At 61.9% G+C, this 23,146-nt stretch overlaps 2 protein-coding genes across 2 annotated transcripts; both read left to right on the top strand.

Moving 5' to 3' along the window:
- Nucleotides 1-1,666: 1,666 nt before the first annotated feature.
- Nucleotides 1,667-16,332, top strand: LOC117643369. The gene is made up of 9 exons (XM_034382216.1): nt 1,667-1,717; nt 4,599-4,721; nt 10,645-10,902; nt 10,979-11,083; nt 12,317-12,321; nt 14,818-14,998; nt 15,099-15,299; nt 15,365-15,502; nt 15,961-16,332. Exons 1-9 carry the CDS (start codon nt 1,697-1,699, stop codon nt 16,330-16,332), a joined length of 1,404 nt encoding a protein of 467 aa, XP_034238107.1. The 5' UTR covers nt 1,667-1,696.
- A 265-nt stretch (nt 16,333-16,597) lies between these two features.
- On the top strand, nt 16,598-23,140 carry LOC117654371 (NPC intracellular cholesterol transporter 1 homolog 1b-like). Its single transcript, XM_034400976.1, has 21 exons — nt 16,598-16,760; nt 16,933-17,104; nt 17,184-17,369; nt 17,449-17,605; nt 17,847-17,976; nt 18,192-18,399; nt 18,473-18,601; nt 18,670-18,887; nt 19,001-19,099; nt 19,218-19,420; nt 19,830-20,015; nt 20,126-20,327; nt 20,408-20,524; nt 20,595-21,167; nt 21,240-21,403; nt 21,478-21,590; nt 21,680-21,831; nt 21,902-22,098; nt 22,182-22,527; nt 22,645-22,807; nt 22,881-23,140. The coding sequence occupies exons 1-21, from the start codon at nt 16,707-16,709 to the stop codon at nt 22,991-22,993; spliced, it is 3,882 nt and encodes a 1,293-aa protein (XP_034256867.1). The 5' UTR covers nt 16,598-16,706; the 3' UTR covers nt 22,994-23,140.
- Nucleotides 23,141-23,146: the final 6 nt, after the last annotated feature.

The raw sequence follows: 23,146 nt of genomic DNA on the forward strand, positions 1-23,146 counted from the left end.
GGCCGGGACGCGCGGCGGCGCCCCCGCGGCCCTCGCGGCACGCGCCGCCGAAGCGACGTGGGGGCCAACCAGTGGCGCGGTTCCGCCGCCCGCAGTCTGTCTCTCTCGCACCCGCACGGCACACGCCATGCACGCCGTGCGCGCGAGAGAGACAGAGTGAGGTGCTCGGGATCGGCCTGCCGGCCTGGCGATCGTCGTGGAGACGAACAGGGATGCGGGGATGCTGCGTGGATTAGTTGCCTCACGGTGTGGCGTCCGCCAGTCCGCCGCGTCCGCGCCCCGATTTGGCGCGTCCACACGTAAGGCACGTGCACTGCACGTGCTATTGCACCCACGGCCGGAGGGGTGGACGAGGCTGCCTGGAGGCTGCCTGCCACGGTTCCGCAAGAAGATGGACTTCCCTGACAGCCAGGAAACGCGAGTATCGTCATCGACCAAGTTCCAATCGTCGACGAAATGAGACTCCGCCGAAGTCAACTTCGGGCATTGATTCAGAGAGAAAGAAGACGCTTCAATGAAAGCCTTCTGTTCGGCGCGTGCCTCCAACTCCTTCTGACTGTGCGCTGGAGGTGCGAATTATTCTCATCGCGTCGTGCCTCACTGCATTCTTCCCAGCCAGCCCGCACTCCTCTGGAGTAGTTTTCCTTATTTTCGCGCCGTTTTCCCCAGTTCCTTATGGCCGAAAGGGGGAGCGGCAGTGCACCGTGCACACCTCGCCGCCGTGGCACTGCCAGAGCGCCAGGCAAGGCGCGTTCATAACTCTAATTATTCAAAGAAGGTACTTGCACACCGTGCGGCCCCTATCAGCCCGGAGGCAGGCAACCCTGCGCACGCGGCCTCCTCGTATTCTACCTGCCGGCATAAACGATTAAAAAACAAAAAAAAGTTCAAAATAAACAATAAAACAGCAAGGTCTTTAACCCCCGGTGCATCTCGTTATTCTAGAAACACGAGTATGGCCGGTATCTAGATTGTCTGTCATTCCCTTCATCTTCGCCTGGTGCACCAGTAGTGGTGGGAGAGCGGCCAGGACACGATAAGATGGCCCGATACACCGCGCTGCTCCCACCATGCCAATTGTATTACCGACTTCAAAGCCCGGCCGGTCCGTTTCGCGCCGCACGGCGGCTGGGGAATGACGTATGGGAAGGGAAGGCTGGGGTTGGCAGGGAAGGGAAGAGGCCCTCCTCCCTGGAGGGGAGGGCCTCCTCGTCTGGCGAATGTGGACAGTCTCGAAAATGAAATCCGGCGAGCGAGACTACAACTTTAACTCTAAAAGTCTGAAATGTCTACATTGAAAACAGCAAATTTTGAAGATGAGCTCCCTGGTCATTTCCTACCATCCACTGGCGTTCGTTCGTCGGAGGCAGCAACAACTTCCAGGCACCATGTTCCTCGCTATTGTTTAAATCGAAAAGAAAATAAATGATCCAAAGGCGAAGTTAGTCGCTTCGAACTCCACTCCGGATTTCGATAGCGTGGGGCACGGGTGCATGGAGAATGGCTCGCGGCCGGACGGGATCCAGGTGCGGAAGAGTCCAGTGAGAGAGAGGGAGGGTGAGCGTTCCCCTCCTCGTCCACGCTGGCCTCCTCGTGGAAGGGGGCGTCGCTGCCCAACAAAACCGGCGTCCGGCGACGCAGCGCTTCAGATCTTCCGTGACCCCCGCGAAGTCCGAGTGCAGTGATTGCTCCAACCATGGTCTCCAGCGCGTTCCTCGTGAGTGTCCAGTGCCGTGCCACGCCTCGCCGTGCCCTGTTGTTGTCCAGTGTTGTCCAGTCCGCTCTCAGGAAGCAGCCGAAGTAGTGCGCGAGTGTTTGTGGCGTGTTCGTCGAATCGGCGCTGCGTCCGGTCGTGTTGGGTCGTCGTCGTGCTGTCCGAATGGACTGTCGAGTTTTGAAATAGATTTTGCGTGTCGTGCTACATCAACTCGCAAGCAAACTCAATATGCAAAGAAAAGAAGACAAGAAAAACGTTGAACTAATGAATTCATTGATTCCGTGACACACAAAAAAAAAGTTCACTTGATTAATTATTTGTAGGTAAAACAAGCAATCTGTTGCCACCGCAACAAAGAAGTTGTTGAAGAGATATTGAAACTGTGAAATTCTTTGTTGCGCCAACAGATCGCTTCATTTGGATAGATTATGCGTCAGACAAACATTTTTTTTTGTTATCGCGGAATCAAAGAATTTAGGCGTTAGATGAACGGTTTGGTTTTCTTTGTGTAAAGTGAAAAAGATCAACCATAGATCAACAAAAAAACATTTCTGAAAAAAATAAAAAATGATTTGATGCTGGAAAGCTTTTAATCATCGGCAGCACTCTATTCGATAGAGGAAGGTCTTCATCAAAGGGTGTGTTTTTGTCTTTTCTCTTCGTGAATTTTTATTCACGCCATGCCCTTTCCCCTGAAAAGAAGTTTTAAAAAACGTGGGAGGGAAGGACGAGGGGGAAAAGGAGGGTGGGGGCAGAGAAGGGGTCAGGAATTTCAAAACAACCAAGCCGTTTATCTGAGCCAACAACTAGTTAATTTTTCCCATGGAAGCGCGTAGGAGGCGGTCGGCGGTCCCTTTGTGCGCGGCCAGAGGGAAAAAAATGGTCGCATCGTTCACATGCGATCGAAGCGCGACCCCCCTCCCCGGATGGCCGTGGGAAAGCAGGGCTCCTCTTCGGCCAGCGTCGCGTCGCGTCGGACCAATCATGGGAAAAGGGCGTCACGCCGGCCAAGCCGCGGCAGCCGCGGCCAGCGCAGTGGCGCGCAGTGGCGGCCAAAGGGTTATTGGCAGGAAAGCGTGCGATTTTTTCTTCCCGCGGTGTTAATTATTATTTGCAGCGCGCGCGTGGCTGGTGGCGGCGGTATTTGCAGAGAAAACCGCCCCTAGGTTTATGGTGTAGTGCCTCGCGAAGAAGGATGGACTCGCCAGATCATGGACCCCTTCTCCTTCATCGTCCCCTTCTTCTTCTCCTCTTCCTCCTCCTCCTCACCGCGGCACTTTTACTATCGAAGTTTCTCGGCAGGCTTGTCAAAGTCGTGAAGGGGAACTGCCTGTATGCGTGATTAAGTTTTTCCCTATCCCTGCTCGACTCGAAAGGCTCCAAAAGGGCGCTCCAAAGAAGTTGCCCGGAAACTCGTGGCGGCAGGCCTCAGCAAAGGGCCGCAGGGCCACAGCGCCACACGGCCACGGGGCCACAGTGCTGCATAACTGCAGCCGCTGCAGACTGGAGGAGGGCGGAGCCCCCCAACGAACGTTATAATCTGCTCTTTCTCTCGCGCGCCGCTGCTGCCTGCTGCTGCTTGCTGCTGGTGACCTTATTAGTCGAGTATTAACAGGCGCCGTGGTGGGTCGCGGCTCCCGCACCGTCAGCGCCACCGGGCTTCCTCCTCCCCCTCCACTTCCTCCTCCGCGTCGCGGGCGTCGCGGGGTGACGCTGCAATTGCCCCGTTTAGTGCGTGGCTTTCCGGCGACGCGGTCACGACGGCCACTGCGACCGCCGCGGCCGCGATGTTCACCACGACGGCGGCCACGATGACCGCCACCATGGCAGCCACGATGCGACCACCATGGCGGTGGCCAAGATTTAGATGACCACCAAGAACGCAATCGTGATGACGGCCACGACGACCATCGCGATGACGGCCTCCGAAAGCCGGAGAAATGACGGCGGCAGCAGGCCTCCCTCCCTTCAGCGCGCAGCGAACGTAGCGAACGCAACCATCAATCGACGTTAAACGCCAGCGAGTGCGAGAGCTGCGAGAGCGTGAGAGATCCCGATACCGGTGCGAGTGCACGAGACGGCCAAGTATTAAGTCATCCACGTGTCCGCCGCGCGTCACGGCTTGCGGCACAGCCCGGCGGCGCGGAAGGGCATCACTCACTACGAGCGGGGGGCTTTCGCGTCCACGCCTCCACGCGGGGAAACACAGTGGCGGTGCAGTTTGAGTGGCAGTACGTGGCCCTCCACCATAAAACTATTTTCCTCTTCATCTTTTCGCCGCCGTTCGGTTGGCCCCGCACCACCGGGGAACCGCCCGCCCGGCCGCCGCCCGGCACTTAGCGATTTGTCCACCGCCAAGTGAAGCCGTTACGGTCATCTGGCCCACTGCCTCCGTGACGTCCGTGACGTCCGTGACCCGCATGCGCCAGGCCGACCGGGCCAACCACGGCCTCGGCCTCGGTGGGGTGGCACGGCCTCGGCCTGCGCGCCTTCCCCGAAACGGGACGACGGCCTGGCGGGCCTGGCGACACCGCGACACCCCGTGGCGTTGCGTTGCCGCGTTGCCGCGGGGACGAGAAGCCCAAAGCCGCGCAGCCCCGCAGCCCGCCACCTGCCAGAGGGCCCCGCAGGCCAATCAGCGCTTTCGCCGCCCTGTCTCTCTCGCGGGACGCCCCTCGAGTGCGAGAGAGACAGGGCGACGAAAGCGCAGTTCGAAATCAGCCTGCGGCCCACTGAAACTTGGTTGCGAGCATCAAATGGCTATCCGGCGTGCTGCGCGTCCGGTGGCCGCGGCGTCCTTGCCGTCGTCGCCGTCCTCGTCGTCCTACTCCGCGGTTGCAGTGAGCTGGCTGAACCAACCTCTGTCTTGCCCTGTCCGCAGGTGAGCCTGGCGGCGGGCGTCGCCCTGCTGTCCACCACGGCCCTGGCCGGCATCGCCACCCAGTACGAGCCGGTGTACGGCCACGGCCACGGCCACGGGGAGGAGCATGCGCTGGACTACCACGTGAGTCGAACACCTCCCGTAAATCACGCGCCACTGTTATCGAGACGGGCGCAGTGAGTCGTGAGTCAAATCAGCGCGCGGCGCGCCCCGCTCCGCCGAACCAACCGGACGCAGAGATTAGCCGCCCGACGCAGCACCAACGTCATTTTTCTCCGTTTGGCGTGGCCGTTGCTGTGTCTCTCGCACTCACGACGCGTGCCGTAAGGGTGCGAGAGTGACGGAGCGACGAAATGATCCTGGCGGTGGCGTCGACGGCCAGCTCCACATGACGGCCGTCCCGATGGTCCTGATGGCGGTGCGCCGCGGTTTATTTTCCCGCCGGTGTGTCATTGGCTGGAGAAAGTAGGCGGACGGCCAGCCCTGCCTGCTCTGGCTGCTCAGCCTGCTCTGCCTCGGCTCTGCCGCCGCGCGACGACGGCGGCGTCACGGCCTCGCGTCGCGTGGCGCGTGGCCCTCGGCGTGGCCTAGGTCAGTGTCAATGCGGCGCGCCAAACAAACAGCGCGCTCGAACGGCAGGCAGCAAGCTCATGTGCTCTGTCTCACTCGCACTGACGGGGCGTCCCGGTGGGGCGTGAGGGAAACGGAAGGACGAGCACCAGCCTGCAGGTCCAGTCCAGGTCCAAGATAGAATACCAGTTCAGGCGGACATAACTGCCATTTGGACGCGTTTTCAGCTCCATAATCCTCGGAACGGACTCGCATCAAACACGGGATAAGCGTCCTTCCGACATATTCAAGTTTCGGAGAGCGGTCCACTGGTGTTGGATTCGAAGCCGTTTGGGGCTTGGGGGAGTTGAAAACAAGTTGTGGGCGTGCCCTGCCCACCGGAACAGGTCTCCTGGGACCGCGGCGCGGTACCTGCTGCACGAGCCGGAAGGACCGCAGCCTCATCATCGCTCCGCCTCTCTCGCTCTCATGGGGCGTTCCAAAGGTGTGCGAGAGAGACAGAGCGAGACGAAGGACCGTTTCGGAATCATCTTGCAGTGGCCCCGGGGTGCGATTGGCTCCTGTGCAGTGCAGCGACTGACCAGTCAGAGCGTATTAGTCTCGGACCGAAGACAGCAGCAGAGCACCATGCCCGTTTCCTGCATAACGCCGCCCTGCTGCCCCGCGGCCCGGTCCTGTGTGTGTTGGTGTGTGTGTGTGTGTGTGTGTGTGTGTGTGTGTGTGTGTGTGTGCGGCACGTGCTGCGGCCACCTCGGGCCTCGGGCTAAATTAGGACGGCCATCTTGCGAAAACGAAAACGGATTGCAGTGCAGGAAAAGCAAAGCTCGAGCCGAGCCCGAGCCGAGCCTGAGCCGAGCCAGGGAGATGATCCCGCATTATGCAGTGATGCCTGAAATGCCCGTGTGGCGTGCTCCCAGGGCCCTCCGGGGCCGCGAGGAAGTGTGTGTGTGTGTGTGTGTGTGCGCGCGTGTGTGTGCTCTGGCGTGCGTGTGTGGGTAATCTAATTCCCGACGGTGATTTGAGCCAACACAATCTACCGCCGCACGGTTTCCTCGGTTTCGCCGCCGTGCCGCCGCTCTCTTCGGCCCAGTGCCTCTGCGCCGCTCTGCGCGCTTCGCGCCCGTGCGCGTGTTGGACGATGCCCAGGCTTGTCGCCGTGCGCCAAAGCGCGGCCGTGTCTCCGCTTCCGAGTGGCTGGGTGGCGCTTGGTGGCGCGCGTGCGCGGAAAGCAAGGCAGCGCTCGCTCTGTCTCTCTCGCACCTGTACGGAACGCGCCCTGAGCGCGAGAGAGACAGAGGGCAGGGACACGGGTCGAGCACGTAAACGGGGAATCCGTCCCGACAGCCGGACACGACACTGTACTTGACATGGGAGTTGTTGGAAGAAACGCTCGCACGTCCGGCGGCCGGGGGCCGGGGGCCGGGGGCAGTCCGCGCCAAGAGTTTTGGCTCCGGGCCGCGCGGGCCGCGCCCCGAGGGGACGTTACGTCGTCACGGGGCGCTTCTAGACTTCCAGGACGCCGCGAGGTACCGCGAGGAGGGTGCCTCTGGCGATCCTCGGGGCCTTCGAGTGGCTCAGGTCGCCTGCGGGGTCGTCTTCGCAGCACCCAGCTGGAGAGCGGTATGGCTGCCGTGCCTGCCCTGCCTGCTCCAGGATGCATTCACGCGGCCTCCTGACTCCCAGTGCGCGCGCCGCGCTTCCCCCAGGATGCTGGCCGGCGGGTCAGCGCGGTCCGCGGTGGGTCGGCATGCGCACGGCCAGCCCGGCACTTCCAGGTTGCGCGTCCCGGCCATCGAGTCCACCAGGCTGTTGCATCACTCACTGGGGCAGCGGGCCGGCCGGCCGGGTGTCCCGGAGGACTGCATCCATTACCTCGTTCTCACGGCCAGGCCGGCCAGGCCGCCGAGATGACATTGTTGGGCGACGCGTTCGACGCGGAGGGCTGCGGCGCCGGCATTACGTCACCCGCGTGGCCGTGGCGACGTGGCATGGCCGCTGCCGTGGACTGGTCCGGTTTAAGGACGGTCAGCGTGTAGCGCCACGTCCGCCGTGGAAAAAGTAAATGGTGCCGGGCGTAAAAAAGTCGGTGAGGCTCTTGGGTCGGGTGTTGCCGGTCTTGTCCGGCGGTGCCGTGCAGGCCGCAGGGTGCTCGTTGCTGGATTTATTGCACCAGCCCCCAGCCCCGCTCCGCTCCGGCTCGGATTCCCCCGCACAGCCGGACGGCCGGACGCCGTCGCAGGCTCCGCTGGCTCCGTGTCGCCGCCGGCCTCTCCGCCGCCTCCTCGGGCCCGGCGGTCCGGCGGTCCGGCGACTGGCCGCCGCTTCCGTCACAGAGGGACTTCCCTTGTCGGTTTCCGGTCGTGTTCGTGGTCCAGAGCTCGGCCAGCTCGGCCAGCACGGCGCGCAGCGCAGAGCGTCCTCCCCACACGCCGTGGTCCTGGACCGCGTCCTGGACCGTCTGGACGCGGTCCCTCTCACCTTGTCATCGGAAGAGAAGGGACGGTGCGGTACGCGACGCCCCGATGGCAATCTCACTGCTGCTGGGAATGAATGGTCGACCCCGCCAGGCTGACTCCGAACAGTCTCCCTCCTCTCGCACTTCTGGAAGTGCGTCAGGGTGCGAGCGAGACGGCACGATTCGGCAGCGTGTCGTGTCGCGGGGGCGCCGCGTCCTCCCCTTGTCGCGCCGTCCGCGTCACCGCGTCACCGCGTCATGTCGCGGCGGCGTCGTTGCCGACCTGCCGTGGCACTTTCTAGCAGACTTTATGTGGACAGGCAAGGCAAACACTTCGCTCAGGCCGCTCGGACGCCAGCACCGCCACTGTGACTGACAACCTGACATGCAGTGATGCTCGCGCGCACTCACGCGTGTCCGTCTGTCCGTCCGTTCGTCCGCTCGCGGCGGGCAGATGCGCGGACAGACAGGCAGACAGACAGTCGGAGAGCACGTGCGGTTATGCGGTTACCGCTCGCCAGGGCGCAGCGCAGTGCAGTGCAGTGCGGTTAGGAACGTCGGGAGCGCCGCGAACCGCGGGCGGCATGTGCGTAGTGCGGCAGTGCGTAGAGCGGCAACGTGACGCGCCGGGGACAAGGAGGCCCCTTCTAACAACCTCTACCGATTTGCAGCGATTTATTGCCACCAGTCCGACACCCGCGTGGGCCTGCAGAGCGATTCCGCAACGCTCCGTCTCTCTCTCCCGCCCCGCGAGTGTGAGAGGGAGAGAGACAGAGCGACAGGGTGCGAGGAGGTGGCTCGGCGCGCGCCGCTCGCGCCGCTCTCCGTTACGTGAGTGTCGTCGTCGTCCTTCCTGTCGTGCGTCTGGTCTGGATCCTCGCCGCGCGGCGCCCGCCAGCTGACTGCCTCTCTCTCTCTCTCTCGCACTGCCGGGACGCCCCACCACGCCCCGCGAGTGCGAAAGAGAGAGACCTCCCTCTCTCGGAGCTGCATGCTGGCCTCGGCCGCCGGGACTTCCTCGGCGGAACGGAACAAGAATGCGCAACCCGGACAAGCAGTGTCGCACGGAGCCCCCCGCTGGCCGGCGGGCCCTTGGCCCTAGGCTCGCCGCGGCCCGTCGGCCCTTCCAGGCCCAGCAGGCATGCGGGCACAAAGGGCTCCTCGGGTGGCCTAAGCAGCCTAAGCATGTAGCCGACGCGGCCCTCACGTCGGGGACCCTCGAGCAACAGTCGCGGACGAGTCCGCCGGCCAAAACACACTCCCGGAAAAAAAAACAACAGCAGTCTAAACCCCTGCCCCGCCCCCGCGACTTGGTCCGCGCTCCCGATGACTCACTACGCCCACAAAAGGGCGACCGAGGCACAATAAGGAGGATTACCGGACTAGCGCCGCTAGCGCCGCCAGCGCTGCTGGCGGCAGCTTTACATTTTCTATCGAATTCGCTCATTGACAGCTTTTGTGCCGCCGGGGGCGACGAGTGCTTCGACTATGAATATGAATCCCTTGTCAACTGCAGGCCAGGCTGATTGTGCGTGCGTGTGTGTGTGTGTCGGTGTGCGAGAGGTATGTGTGTATGTGTGTGTGCTTGTGGGGGTAGACTGCGACCGCACTTAGCCCCGCTGTGTTCGTTTCATTAGGCTCCTCCCTCGCGACTGCAAGGTTGGCTGCTCGTTTGGAAATAGGCGGCAGCGAGTCATGGTGGCTTATGAGGAGTGAAAGCTTAATCCAAGCTGCCTCGCTCTTTGTCACGCTGATGCCCCCCCTCCCCCACACTGTCCAGTGGCCAGCTCATCTCCAGGGGCACACCCAGAGGTGCTACTGCTCGGATGCAAAGGCATGGAGTGCGGTTGCTTTGACAGCACCGACCGCACTGCGGCGCGCTGCGCCGCACGGACGGCAACCTGAAGTCGGCTTCCGAGCCGCGCTGCCGGTGCTCTCTCTCGCACCTCCACGGGGCGGCCTGTGAGTGCGAGGGAGACGACAGCATGCTGGCGGGTGAGGCTGGAATCCCGCTGGAATCCCGCACGCTGGAGACTCCAGTGGCGAGGGCAGCCTCCGCCGGCTTTCCGCGCAGGGTTCGCGTTTGGGCCCACTCCAGGGCTTGTTGGCGGACCGTCCATTTCATTACTCTTGTATTTACAACCCGCGCCCCCGCTCGCTAAAAAAGGGGAGGAAAAAAATCCGTAAAGCGGGGGACTCCCTCCCGCCCTCCGTTCGCCCGCCCCTCTCGCATAGTAGGGCCGGGGTGGGCAACAGCGGCGGCAACTTACCTGCGCGGCGGCAAAATGGAGGCTGGATGTTCCCGCGCCGCACGCCGCGCCGCGCCACGCCACGCCACTTTCGCCGAGCGCGCTGCAGCAGGTGGCGTTCGCGCATAATGCCGTACGTGTCAGGCTGGCCAACAGGCCAACAGGCCGGCCGACAAGCTGGCCCACCCCTCAGGCTGGCCCACAGGCTGGCCCTCAGGCTGGCCCACAGGCTGGCCCACAGGCTGGCCCACAGGCTGGCCAGGGCGGCGGGACCGTAAAATAAAGAAAACGGAAACGAAATCTGGCGGCTCCTTACCGGCTGGCCGGGCTGGCCGGAGGCGCCGCTCCGCACCCTGCCGTGGCCTGCCCGTCGCCAATGTGCCATAACCTGTCCGCGCGGTGAAATGCGAAATGGAGTTGTTGTTCGCGCCGCACGGTCCGCACGGCACAGCGGGGCGCGGCGCCACAGTCCCACGGGGACTCGGTTTGGTCGCTGCCACTGGCTGCGAACCCAGTCCGAGAAACTTGGGCCGAAACGTGCCGCTCGGAAGGAGTGGTCCCGTCGCTCCGTCTCTCTCGCACCCGCACGGGCCGCCCCGTGAGTGCAGCGGAGACAGAGCGACTCCGGCAGCCCGCTGCGAGCGCCTGCCGGGAGCCACGCGACACACGCACACGCCTGCTCGACGGGACTGCCGACCCCCCGGGCGCTCCGCGCTCCGCTCCACCAAGCTCCTCACTAACCGCTGCCGTGTTTCTGCCTCCCTGCCCGCAGGCCCACCCCAAGTACTCGTTCAACTACGGCGTCAAGGACCCCCACACCGGGGACATCAAGAACCAGTGGGAGACCCGGGACGGCGACGTGGTCAAGGGCGAGTACTCGCTGGTGGAGGCCGACGGCTCGGTGCGCACCGTCAGCTACACGGCCGACCACCACAACGGCTTCAACGCCGTGGTCAAGCGCACCGGGCCCTCCTACCACCCCGTCGCGCACAAGCAGTACCACCACGAGGAGCCCAGCCACGCCCACTACGTAAGCGACGTTCGGGTTCAACGGGCAGGTGTGACTTTTGCCTTGGAATGACGTTGTTGTCTCTGACTTCCCTCAGGTGAGCGTCCCCGCCAAGCCCAGCTACTACTCCTCGTACCCGGCGCTGGCCTCCTACTCCGGCGACCACTACTCCGACGACGCGGCCTCCTCCGCCTCCTCCCGCAGCGAGGCCGCCGCGCACGCCGCGCCGCGCTCCGCCGCCCCGCTGAGCCCCGCGCCCGCCGCCGCCTCCCTCTACTACAACATCCTGGCCCAGATGCAGCACCTCTCCTCGCCGAAGAGGAAGCGCGTCGCCGCCGTGGCCGCGCAGCAGTGACCCCGTCAGGGCGATAGGCAATAGGGTGGCGCTACCCCGCGCCACCGCCCGCTCGCGTCGATACCCCCGGCCCGACTTCCCTGATGCGCCACTGCCCGGCGCGTTGAACCAAAGATCCTAGCCTGCAACACGGTCCAGTCCGCCTCGGACGCCGTGCCGGCGCTACACTGGCAGGGGGCGTTCGGCGAGACGGCCTTGTACAATACCTTCACTATTTATTTGTTGAGATAAGTGACTGCTCTATGTGAGGCGTGCAAAATCCTACAAAACGCAAAAAAAGCCGCTTGTCATTTTCTGCAGCGCCTTTTTTCCGAGCTGTTTTCCAAACCCTGTCTTTAGTGTGATATAAAAGGGGTCGGCTTGGCCGGCTGTTGTTGCTTGTTTGTTTTGTTGTTATGTTTGAATAAAGACTATTTTTTACTATTTTGTTAATCCGACGCTGCACCTTGCTCGCTTTCCTGGGAAAATCATCACCGCACACGGCCTAATTACTTTTCCGGGCCGCGCACGCCATCGAAACGCGAAATTAAGTTTTTGTTCCCCTTTTGTCAGAAAGTAAACAAAGCCCCCTCCCCGTCCCGGCGTGGCCCGGCCTGGCCCGGCCTGGTCCCGGAAAGGGCGCAGGGCCGTGGGCACACCGTGGCCACACCGTGGGCACACCGTGGCGGCGCGCTGCGACGCGTCCTCTGTGACAAGTATAAGACGGTGGTGCGGCGGGGCGCCGCGCGCACTCTACTGCCGCGCCACTGCCAGCGAGCCGCCCGCACGCACGCCATGGATTACCTGCAGGTGAGAGGCACGGCCAAAACACTCGCACGGCCTTTAAACTACATCCATTATCAGAATTTCGAAAAAAAAAGAAGAGGAACTTTTGACGCGAATTTCGACCTGGCTCTCCAAAAGACAGGAGATCATTTCGTGTCAGAACCACTTCTATTTGACGTCAAATTTGACGCGAAACGCGTCAAACGACCAGAACAGCCCGCGTTTCATCGAACTGTGTTGGCACAGCTCCGGGCAGCTGTGTTTCGTCCGCATCCAATCTGTTGAAACGTTTCGACACTGGTTTTGACACTCCAGACTGGGTCTGGCGGTGACATGAATGAACTGAATTTTGAAATTTGCCTCAAGAATGGAGTGGGATCCGGAAACGATGTAGGCGTCACGCGATTATAAAATGCACGAATTAACTTGGTTCCACTGCAGGGCCACTGGCGCTGCTGTCAACTGGCTGGCAGGCAGTCCCGGGCGGTGGGACAACACACACAAGTTAGCCGGGAACCGTGGGCAACACACCAGGTGGTGCGGCATTCCGCGAAGGCGGGGCGTCAAAACCTACCGGAGTCCATTTCGAGTTCACGTGAGCTCATTTGCAACTTTGTGCGTCCGTTTTCCTTCGTGGAAATAAGAGCGAGCTGGTCGGTGACGAATGCGCGATGCACGGGGGCAGCGTACGGCAGCGTATCAGCGACCCTTCTCACGCCACTGTATTTATGTCACTTCATATTTTATCTAATTTGTCCGCGGCGACGGGCCGTGGCGCCATGGCCGAGGCCATGGCCGTCCCGTCAGCTCGTAGACTCCGGCATCCTTATCGTGACAACGGCAGAGACAGCGCGGAGCGCGGAGCCTCGCAGCCTCGCGCCGTTCCGAACAGTCCGCGCGTCGCTCTGTCTCCCTCGCACCCCAACGGGGCGCGCCGCGAGTGCGACAAAGACGGAGCGACGCGGCGGAATCAGTCCGCAGCAGGTCGCGGTTTGCGCGGGACAAACATGTCCCGGCCGTTTTTCAGCGTTATATACATTGTCCCACGCGACGGCACGGTCAGTGTAAAGCGGGGCGCGGACCTTTCTTTTTGCACAAACGACCGCAAAAGCACGCGCACGCCTCGCGCACGCGGAGCACGCAGACACGCCACGCCTGGCCGCGCCGCGCCACGCGTACCAGTGACATCACAACAACAGCGACAACAACAGCAAGCGCGTAACTAACAATAGGATGAGCTGACCGCAACAGCACCTGCTGGCCGAAAGCCGCCGTAGCCGGGGAGGGGGGGGGGGGGGGGTCGCGAGCCCGGCGCGCAGTTCGCCTCCAAGCCGCAGAGTTTCACTCCAGCCGCACCCCGCCAAGGGCAGCCGAGGGCCTGCACTGCAAGGCCTGCAAGGACCCGAAGGGCTCGGACCGACCGGCCGCACGCCGACCCCTCTGCCGCCTCGAACTCAAATGGCGACCAGTCACGCCGTCTCTCTCTCTCCCCCGAGACGCCCTGTGGCAGCGGTTCTCAACCTTTTTCGGCTCGCGACCCCAAATTTGTAGCCAAACATTTCGACCCACAGGAAAAATCGTGTTTTCGGCCGACTTTAAGCAGCCCCTGCATCCGACCCGAGGCGGGCCTTCGTCCTTTTTCAACGGGCATTTGCTCTTTAGACCTTCTTTTAGCATGCCTTTGTTACGGAGAGTGATTATCTGCCTTAGTTTGGGAGCAGTATTGGCTCAAAATTGATGAAAACGGTCAAAAATTCCTTTAAAGTCGGTTTTGCTCAACTTTGAGCCAATACTGCTCCCAAACTAAGGCAGATAATCGCACTCCGTAACAAAGGCATGCTAAAGGAAGGTCCAAAGATGAAATGCCCGTTGAAAGAGAACGAAATACCGCCTCGGATCAGACGCAGTGGCTGCTTAAAGTCGGCCAAAAACACGATTTTTCAAAGGCATTTTTGACCGTTTTGGTCAACTTTGAGCCAATACTGCACCCAAACTAAGGCGGATAATCGCACTCCGTAACAAAGGCATGCTAAAGGAAGGTCCAAAGACGAAATGCCCGTTGAGAAAGTACGAAGGCCCGCCTCGGATCGGACGCAGTGGCAGCTTAAAGTCGGCCCAAAACACCGCTTTTTTGCCTATACATCAGGCGATTGATAATGATTGAAAAGGGAGGGGGGCTGTGCCACTGGCGCCATCCGTCGTTTTCCGCATGCAGCGTTCGGGCCGGTCCATCGCTGTCCTGGCCACTTCCTCCGGAGCTCCAGGACGTCCAGGGCTGGCTGCTCGCCACGCGCCTCGCGCTGCTTGTAGTACCGCCACTGCCGCCTTGCCGCCTTGCCGCGCGACGCAACGCGACGCAACTCCACCATTCTTCTCATCGTTACGCGTGCAGGCCGTGCAGGCCGTGCGGGCTGCAGACGTGACCCGCAACGAGACCGGCCGGCGTGTGGGAGAGGAAGGGAGACAGGAATACCGCGATGAAAGTGATTAGAGGCGAGGGAGTCGTCGACGCCGACAGCGAACATGCCGGGCCGCCGCGCCGCGCCGCCGGCACACGAGCGCTGATTCCTCCGCGAGCACTGCGAGTGCACTGCGAGTGTGAGTGAGTGGGAGAGCGGTTCACACAATGGCGGGACCGTTCGCCGCCGATGCGATGATGGCCGCGAGGCGCCGCGGGGACTAGACGCGACACGCTCACGACCCTTTCTTCTCCACGGCCAGGAGCAGGTCCTGTGCTGCGCCGTGCTGGCCTTGGTCGCCGCCGCCAGCGCCACCAACGTCACGACCACGGCCTCCACCACCACGGCGGCCGCCAGCGCCGCGGACGCCGCCACCACTACAACCACGGCCGCCACAACCACCACGACAGCCGGCAGTAAGCACGTCGCGCCTGCGGACGCGGACACGGCGGAGTCCAAGCCGGTGCCGTCGAGGTGGAGCAGGAGCAGCAGGCAGGGCGTCCTGGGTGGCGACCCCGGCCGCGCCGCCGGCGAACAGGTCAGGACAGCCAGGACAGGACCTCCTCACCCGTCTGCAAAAGAACACATGGTACAAAGGACGGAGTCATATGAGCCACTCGCTTTAAATTTGGTTGCAGGCGGAGGACAACGACGACAGCGAGCCCTACTCGTTCGACTACGCCGTCCGCGACCCCAGCACGGGCGACACCAAGAGCCAGTGGGAGTCGCGCGTCAACGGCGTGGTGCGCGGCATGTACTCGCTGGTGCAGGCGGACGGGTCGCTGCGCTCCGTCACCTACACTGCGGACAACCTCAACGGCTTCCGCGCCACTGTCAAGGTGGGTGCACTGTGCACTGACTTTTAACGCCGAGTTGAACAGTAACTGTCACATTGTCCATCCAGGTCGACACGCCTGGCTTGCCGCAGTCGCCGACGGCCAACCGCGGCGTGCCGACGAGCAGCGTGTCCAGCAGCGCCTCCAGCGCCACCTTGGCGTCGTCCAACCCGCTGTTCCAGTTCCCTCCCCTGGGGACGGCGGCCGTCCAGTTCCCGACGGCGGCCGGCGCCGCGTCGACGCCCGTTTCCGCCAACGGCGCCACGCGGGGCCAGGGGTCGTCGTCGGCGGCCTCGGTCGCGGCCCCGTCGTCGTCCTCCTCCGGCGTCATCAAGCCCTCCGCCCTGCTGTCCGACGCCGTGGGGACGACGGCGGCCTTCCACGGCACGCCGCCCGGCGACGGCGACTCTGGTGACGCGGACAGCCCGTGGAGAGTGATCCTCGGCGGCGCGGCACCGGAGTCGGCACGCCCGTCCGCGGTGGGCGGAGGCGCCTCGGGGCAGACCACCAGCCTGTTCCCGCCGCAGGGCAGCCCGCCGGCCTGGCTGCAGAACGCGGTGAGGCCCTCCGTCTTATCGACACCCCGAGGAGACACCTGCGGACAATCACCGCCTTTATCCTTTATCACGCGTACATTGACACACGGCGTGACGTGGGCTTGCAGGTGGACGACGACGCGGGCCTCGGCAACCTCCACCCCCCCGTGCGGCTGCCCCTGGAGCACGAGGCCGGCGAGGGCGGCCCCGGGTCGGCGTCCGACTCCGACGGGATCCTCGCTCAGCACTACCTGTTCGCCGACCCCGGCGAGGGTGACGACGGCGGGCACGGCCAGGGCCTGGACTTCGGCGGGGACGTCGGCCAGGACCTCGGACACAGCCTCGAGCACGCGGGGCCGCCGCCCATGCGGCTGCTGATGAGGAGGCAGCGCGCGCGCAAGCGGCACGTCAAGTACCTAAAGCAGCACCCCGGCCTGGCGGCCAAGCCCAGACAGCCCGCCGCGCCGCGGTGGCTGTGGGTCATGAAAACTAGGCAATAAACCATAATTAAAACTGACTGAAAATGAAGTGAATTATTTTCCCCTCCCCTTACGATGAGTTCCGGTCCAGACCCCAGGGCAGACTGGGGCACGCTCTATCGGCAGCCTGGTCTATCCAAACTGACTGCGATCTCCAATCAAACTGCAATAAAAACTGGGGGGCTTATCTCCGCGCCGCCGGAACCTCGGCGACGAGCAACTGCAACAGAGTGGCGGTGGCAGCGTAGCGCTGTCATTGACGAGTGTAGTGGGCAGGTGGCACAATCTTATCGAGTTTGGTGGGACCGTCCGTGGCAGCGCGTCGCGCCGCTCCTCGTCCTAGACGGTGGTCAGGAGCGCGAGCTGACGGAGCCCCGCGACCACCCGCGACGATCATGGCGTCCCCGACGGCCATCCTGGGCGCCGCCATCATCCTCTGCACGCTCACGGTAAGGACGACTTTCCGAAACGGCGGCTTTACTCTGTTTTCCGTTAAAAAAGAAATTGCTGCTATAAAGGCGGCGCACGGCCTCCGGTCTTGCATGCAAAATTATGATCGCCGGTAACGGGGTTTGAACCCGTCACCTGGGTGCTCAAGACAGGCCTCGCTTGTCCCCGCAGGCGCGGGTGACTGCCGACACGGGCAAGTGCGTCTGGTATGACGAGTGCAACGTGAACGAGAAGGGCTTCAAGCAGAACTGCGTGTACTCCGGCCCGCCAAAGAAAATGACCAGCGCCGCCGGCATAGAACGACTTCGAGCGGACTGTCCGAACTTGTTCGATGAAAATGGCGGTAAGCGCCAAAATGTTTCCTTTCCCGTGGCACAGTCCTTTTTTTCGGTTTTGACTGTTTGCGGCCCTGCCCTGTCCAGACGCCTACGTGTGCTGCAGCGAGGCGCAGGTCGAGACGATGCACGCCAACCTCCTGAAGGCGGCGGGCATCTACAGCCGCTGCCCGTCCTGCTTCCGAAACTTCTTCAACATCTTCTGCGAGATGACGTGCTCGCCGACCCAGTCGGAGTTCCTGGAGCCCGTGCAGACCAAAACAAACGCGGACGGTGGGCTGAGCTACCACACTGCCACTTTACTACGGCCTCGGCAAACGATTTGGGTGAAAGTGACTTTGCAATTCGACAGGGAACAAGTACGTCACTGAACTGAATTTCTACACGACCCAGGACAGCATGGACAACGTGTTCGACTCGTGCAAGGGCGTCATCATGCCCCAGAGCGGCAAGTACGCCACGGACATCGCCTGCGGCGCGTACGACGCCTCGACCTGCACCACCGAGAGGTGAGACGAGTCGCCATGGCTGCAAGCGGTCTTTTCTTTACTGTGCGCAGCGCACTCTCTTTGTCGCCTGTCACTCCGCTGCAAGCGTTTATCGGCGAACACCTGCGCTCGCCACTAATCCACTGGCTCGAGTGTCGTTTTTTTCCTTGCGCGCTGTGACTCACGCTGAGGGCCCTCCTCTTGAAACATCGTTATGAAGTGCCAGCAGCGTCTGGAATTCACCCTCCACTCTCTTTCGCAGGTGGTTCAAATACATGGGCGAGGACAACCCGTTCTCCCCGTTCGTCATCAAGTTCCTGACGACGCGCGGCACTTTCGACGACATGTCCAACAGGGTCATCCCCACGGTCCGCTGCAACGAGAGTGCTGATGTGAGTCGTGGGTTCAAACACCGGAACGGCGCGGCGTTTCGGCCTCCCCCCGCCCCTCCTCGATACTTTCTTTCCTCTTCCGGCACTACTCCGTGGCGCGAGAGACTTTGGCGGTCGCTGGAGCCGCCTGGAGACGCCTGGAGGAAGGCGGCCCGAAGACGCGCACCTGTCTCTGCGGTCGCGGGGTATTGACGCCGCTCTCCTCTTTGCGGCAGGCGTCCTCCGAGCCCTGCTCCTGCGTGGACTGCCCCATCAGCTGCCCCAGCGACGACGCCTCCGTGTTCAAGCCGCGCAAGTCCATCTTCATCGACGTCCTCGGCATCGACATCTTCGTCTTCAGCGCCGTGCTGGGCTACCTCGTGATCCTGGTGGGGACTGCGGTGTTCGTGCGCTTGAAGATCCTCCGCAGGCGGAAGCAGCAATGTGGGTAACCGTCGATACCCCGCGTGGAACTGTTTGTTTTGGGGTGATCAACGGGAACTGTTTTCCGGTGCAGCGGAGGCCGCGGCGGACGCCTACTTCATCCCCGACCCCCCGGTCCAGAACATGAAGCCGAGCCGGCTGGAGCAGTGGGGCTACAAGTGGGAGGTCATGGTGGAGAACGGATTCAGAAGACTCGGATTTGGTGAGTTCGCCTTCGGACAAGTTCCGACGCAAACGACTGGCGGTGGTCAAAACGGTGTCTGCCTCCAGTGTGCGCCTCCTACCCGGTCGTCGTGTTCTTCGTGGCGTCCTGGCTGCTGGCCGTGCTCATCTACCAGGCCGGCAACATCGAGCTCGTGTCCAACCCGGTGCAGCTGTGGGCGTCGCCCACGTCGCAGAGCAGAAAGGAGAAGGACTACTTCGACGCACACTTCGGCCCGTTCTACCGGCCGGCGCAGATCTTCATCAAGGCGGTCAACCTCCCCGAGGTAAAGTTTTCTCTAATTACTCTCCATTGGGTTTTGGAAAGATTCTATACCTACTGAGGGGTACACAAATGATTTTTGTTTCAAAATTTCCCCACATTTTCGACCATTTGCAGATCACCCACGAGATGCCCCAAGGGAATGTCTCCTTCGGCCCGGTGTTCAGTAAGGACTTCCTTCTTCAAGTGCGGGAGCTGCAAATGGCGATCCAGGACGTACGTACTCACAGTGTGCTTCCCCTTCAAACCGGATTTCGAGCGTCGAGTTCGTCGAGTTCCGCGGAGTTTTGTTTCACGACCTGACAGTCCCGTCCGCCCTGGTCCGCCCCCGCAGCTCGGCAGGGAGGAGGGCCTGCCCTTGGAGCAGGTCTGCTTCGCGCCGCTGCAGAACGACTTCACGGGCCCCGTCACCGTGGACAAGTGCACCATCCAGACGATCTGGGGCTACTTCCAAAACTCGCTCGAGAAATTCAACAAAGAGGGCGAGAAGAACGGGCTGAAAACCAACTACCTGAACGTGATCTACGACTGCCTGCAGTGAGTACACCGCGGAAAGACTCGCGGCGGATAGTTTGGCGGGGCGCGCGATAACGCCCGCATGCCGCTGGTTTGACTGTCTCTCTCGCACTCTTTCGGAAGGCCCCACGAGTGCGAGAGAGACCTCCCTGCGAATCAGCCCGTTGGAGCACCGCCCTGGCCGCAACTTTCTCGGCCCGGGCGCGCGATGGGCTGCCTACCGCCACGGCGCTGCCTCGGCGCCCCGTTCGCATAGTGATGCCGTAGCCGTGGCCACTGGCAAACGAAACCAAATGGAAACTTCTGGGCGTGGCGGTGGCGTGGCGTGTCAGCGCGCTCCATGTTTTCCATCCGGCCAGGAATCTGACCCCAGTACAGTCCGAGGGCGAAATGGGCGAAATGCAAAATGCATGCTTCCTGCCCTTCTCAGGAACTCGTACGACCCGTCGTGCCTGGCGCCCTACGGCGGCCCCGCCGAGAACCTGCTCGTCGTCGGCGGCTTCCTGGACGACGCCAACAAGACCATGGTGCAGTCCAACGCGCTCGTGATGAACTTCATCCTCAACAACCACGTCAAGGAGGAGGACAACAAGCCCGCCATGGAGTGGGAGCAGAAGTGAGTTCGAAACGGGAAATCTGTGCGGTGACGTCACCGACATGTTACGCTCGAAAAGATTGTTTCAATACAGAAAGCGAATTCCGACTAAAACACCGCGTTTATTTCAGGTTGATCGACTTCCTCCAGGACTGGGAGAAGACGAAGAAGCCCGACTACATGGACATCGCCTTCATGGTGGAGCGGTCCATCCAGGACGAGATACAGAGGGTGTCCGTGACCTCTACCGGCACCATCCTCATCTCCTACGGGTGCATGTTCTTGTACGTGGCCCTCGCCTTGGGACGCATCACCACCTGGAAAAGGCTCTTGGTGAGGAAGGAGCTATACATTTTGATACTGAAACGAGGCAGTGTAGTTGTGAGACTAGCAGTTCGGTTTCCATCACGCAGGTGGACAGCAAGATCATCGTGGCGGTGTGTGGCGTCGCCTCCGTGGGGCTGTCGGTGCTGGCCGCCATGGGCTGGTTCGCCTACCTCAAGTACCCCGCCATCCTGCTCACCCTGGAGGTAAGAAAGTGGTACCAGGTGCTCCGTTCCCTCATTCGCGACGGCACTCGCTCACTCTTTGCGCTTGCAGGCGGTGCCGTTCCTGGTGCTGGCCGTGGGCGTGGACAACCTGTTCATCGTGGTGGGCTGGCACGAGCGGCTGCTGGACCTGGACAACAACCCCAAGGCCAAGCCCAGCGTGGCCAGGGTGGCCGCCACACTCGGCCACGCCGGGCCGTCCATGCTGCTGTCCACGCTGGCCGAGGAGGGCTGCTTCCTGATTGGCTCCCTGTCCGATATGCCGGCCGTCAAGTCGTTCGCGCTGCTGTCCGCCGTGGCGCTGCTCATCAACTTCGTGCTGCAGGTCACGGTGCTGGTGGCCGTGCTGGCGCTGCACGAGCGACGCCTGCTGTCCGGCCGCCTGGACGTGCTGTGCTGCATGACCGTCGAGGCCGCGCCGCCGGGCAAGAGCGGCCGCTTCGTGGAGCGCCTGTTCCAGTCCAAGCTGGCCCCCTTCCTGATGCGGCGCTGGGTGCGCGTCGCCGTGCCACTAGTGTTCATCGGGTTGGTGTTCGCCACCCTGCCCTGCTTGCCACGCGAGAACATCGGCCTGGACCAGTCGCTCGCCATGACCAAGGACTCGTACGTCTTCAAGTACTTCCAGGTAGGTCCGAACAAAGCGAACGCGGCGCCGCCGGGATTCGAACCCACTGACCGGCCGACCGGCCTGTTCCAGTTCTTGAAGGAGGTGCTCTCGATCGGGCCGCCCGTGTACTTCGTTGTGACGAAGGGCCTCAACTACACCATTCCCGAGCACCAGAACCTCATCTGCGGAGGCATAGGTTGCCGCTCGGACTCCCTAGCCACGGCGATCACCGCCGCGTCCAAGACCCCCGAGTGGTGAGTAGCGCGGCGCGTACGTAGTGCGGCGAAGGGGCCCTTTAAAACCACTTTCTCGAAATCGGCCTCCGCAGGTCGCACATCGCCAGGCCGGCGTCATCGTGGATAGACGACCTCTTCGACTGGACGACGCTTGAAACTTGCTGCAAAGTGTTCGCCAACAATGGCTCATTCTGCCCGCATGACCGTAAGTTTTTGGCCCGATTGCTATTAATAACTGTCAGTCTGGAGGGCGGCGTGACGGAGTGGCGTGACGATGACGGCTCGGACCGACAGGCAAGAGCCCCGTGTGCAACAGCTGCCAGGTCGCCGTCGATGGCGCCAACAAGAGGCCTTCCGCCGCCGCCATCCGGAAGTTCCTGCCAGGCTTCCTCATGGACATCCCGGACACGGACTGCGCCAAGGGTGGCGTGGCGTCCTACGCCTCGGTGAGCCTAAGCTCTCCTTTGTTAGTCGTCTTATCCCCCTCCCCCGGTCCATCACGAAGGAAATGCGCAGGGCGTCAACTACGTCCTGGGCGACTCGGGGATGTCGGAGGTCGGCGACTCGTACTTCATGGGCTACCACACGCGCGTGCGCACCTCCCCGGACTACTATGAAGGCATCCGGGCGGCGCGCAAGATCACGGACGCCATGGAGAAGAAGATCAACTCGGAGCTGCAGCTGGAGGAGCACGTCAGGGTGTTCCCGTACAGGTACTGCGAAAAACGTACATTTTATTCTTTTTTTGGCGGTCTTTGCTGCAGCTAACGGCTTTTACGCGTTTCTCCCCCTCCAGCGTGTTCTACGTGTACTACGAGCAGTACCTGGCCATCGTGTGGACCATGACGGGGTCGCTGATCCAGTCCCTGTTGCTGCTCTTCTTCATTATGACCCTCCTGAACGGCTTCGACCTGGTGGCCTCCTCCATCGTCGGCGGCATCGTCGTCGCCATCCTGCTGGAGATGGTGGCCGTCATGTACCTGTGGGACGTCGAGCTGAACGCCCTGTCCTCCGTCAACCTGGTCGTGGCCATGGGCATCGCCGTCGAGTTCAACTCGCACGTCATGCACGCCTTCCAGAAGTCCACGGCGCCGACGCGCGTCGCCCGCGCCCAGGAGGCCCTCGTGGAAACGGGCAGCTCGGTACGGCGTCTGCGCGCGTCTACGCCACTCAAAAACCAGCTTCGTCTTTTAAAAATATTTACAGCGATTCTGTCGGTGAGCCTGAATCGTCCTACTAATGAAAACGGTCCGTCACAGATCTTCTCCGGCATTTTCCTCACCAAGTTCTCTGGGATCCTGGTCCTCGCCTTCGCCCCGGTGCAGGTCATGCAGGTCTACTACTTCAGGATGTACCTCATGATGGTCATCCTCGGTGCGCTGCACGGCCTCGTTCTCCTGCCAGTCGTTTTGAGCTTCATCGGTGAGTGCACCTTCAGGGAATCAGCGTCTGGATCACAAATTTCCAATCTGAAATGCCTCCGTTCCCTGCCCAGGCCCCAGAGTGAACCGCGCCCGACTGCAAGACTTGGCCAACAGACAACAGCGAGACGCGCTTCTCGACGGCAGCGAGGGCCCGTCCACTTCCGAAAGTTCCCGCAGCCAGTAGTTTTGTCATTTTCTCCTTAAAGAAAATTGTGATAGATGTTCTGCCTACCCTATTAAAATGACAGTGTAGATGCAGAATGAGAATGCTGTGATAATCCCGTAGGATACATGAGTAAAGAAATAAATAGTTTTGTAACAAAAAGGAAAATGGCCG

The sequence above is a fragment of the Thrips palmi genome, unplaced genomic scaffold, assembly GCF_012932325.1.
Source record: "Thrips palmi isolate BJ-2018 unplaced genomic scaffold, TpBJ-2018v1 HiC_scaffold_1, whole genome shotgun sequence".
In the NCBI taxonomy this organism is placed as follows: Eukaryota; Metazoa; Arthropoda; class Insecta; order Thysanoptera; family Thripidae; genus Thrips; species Thrips palmi.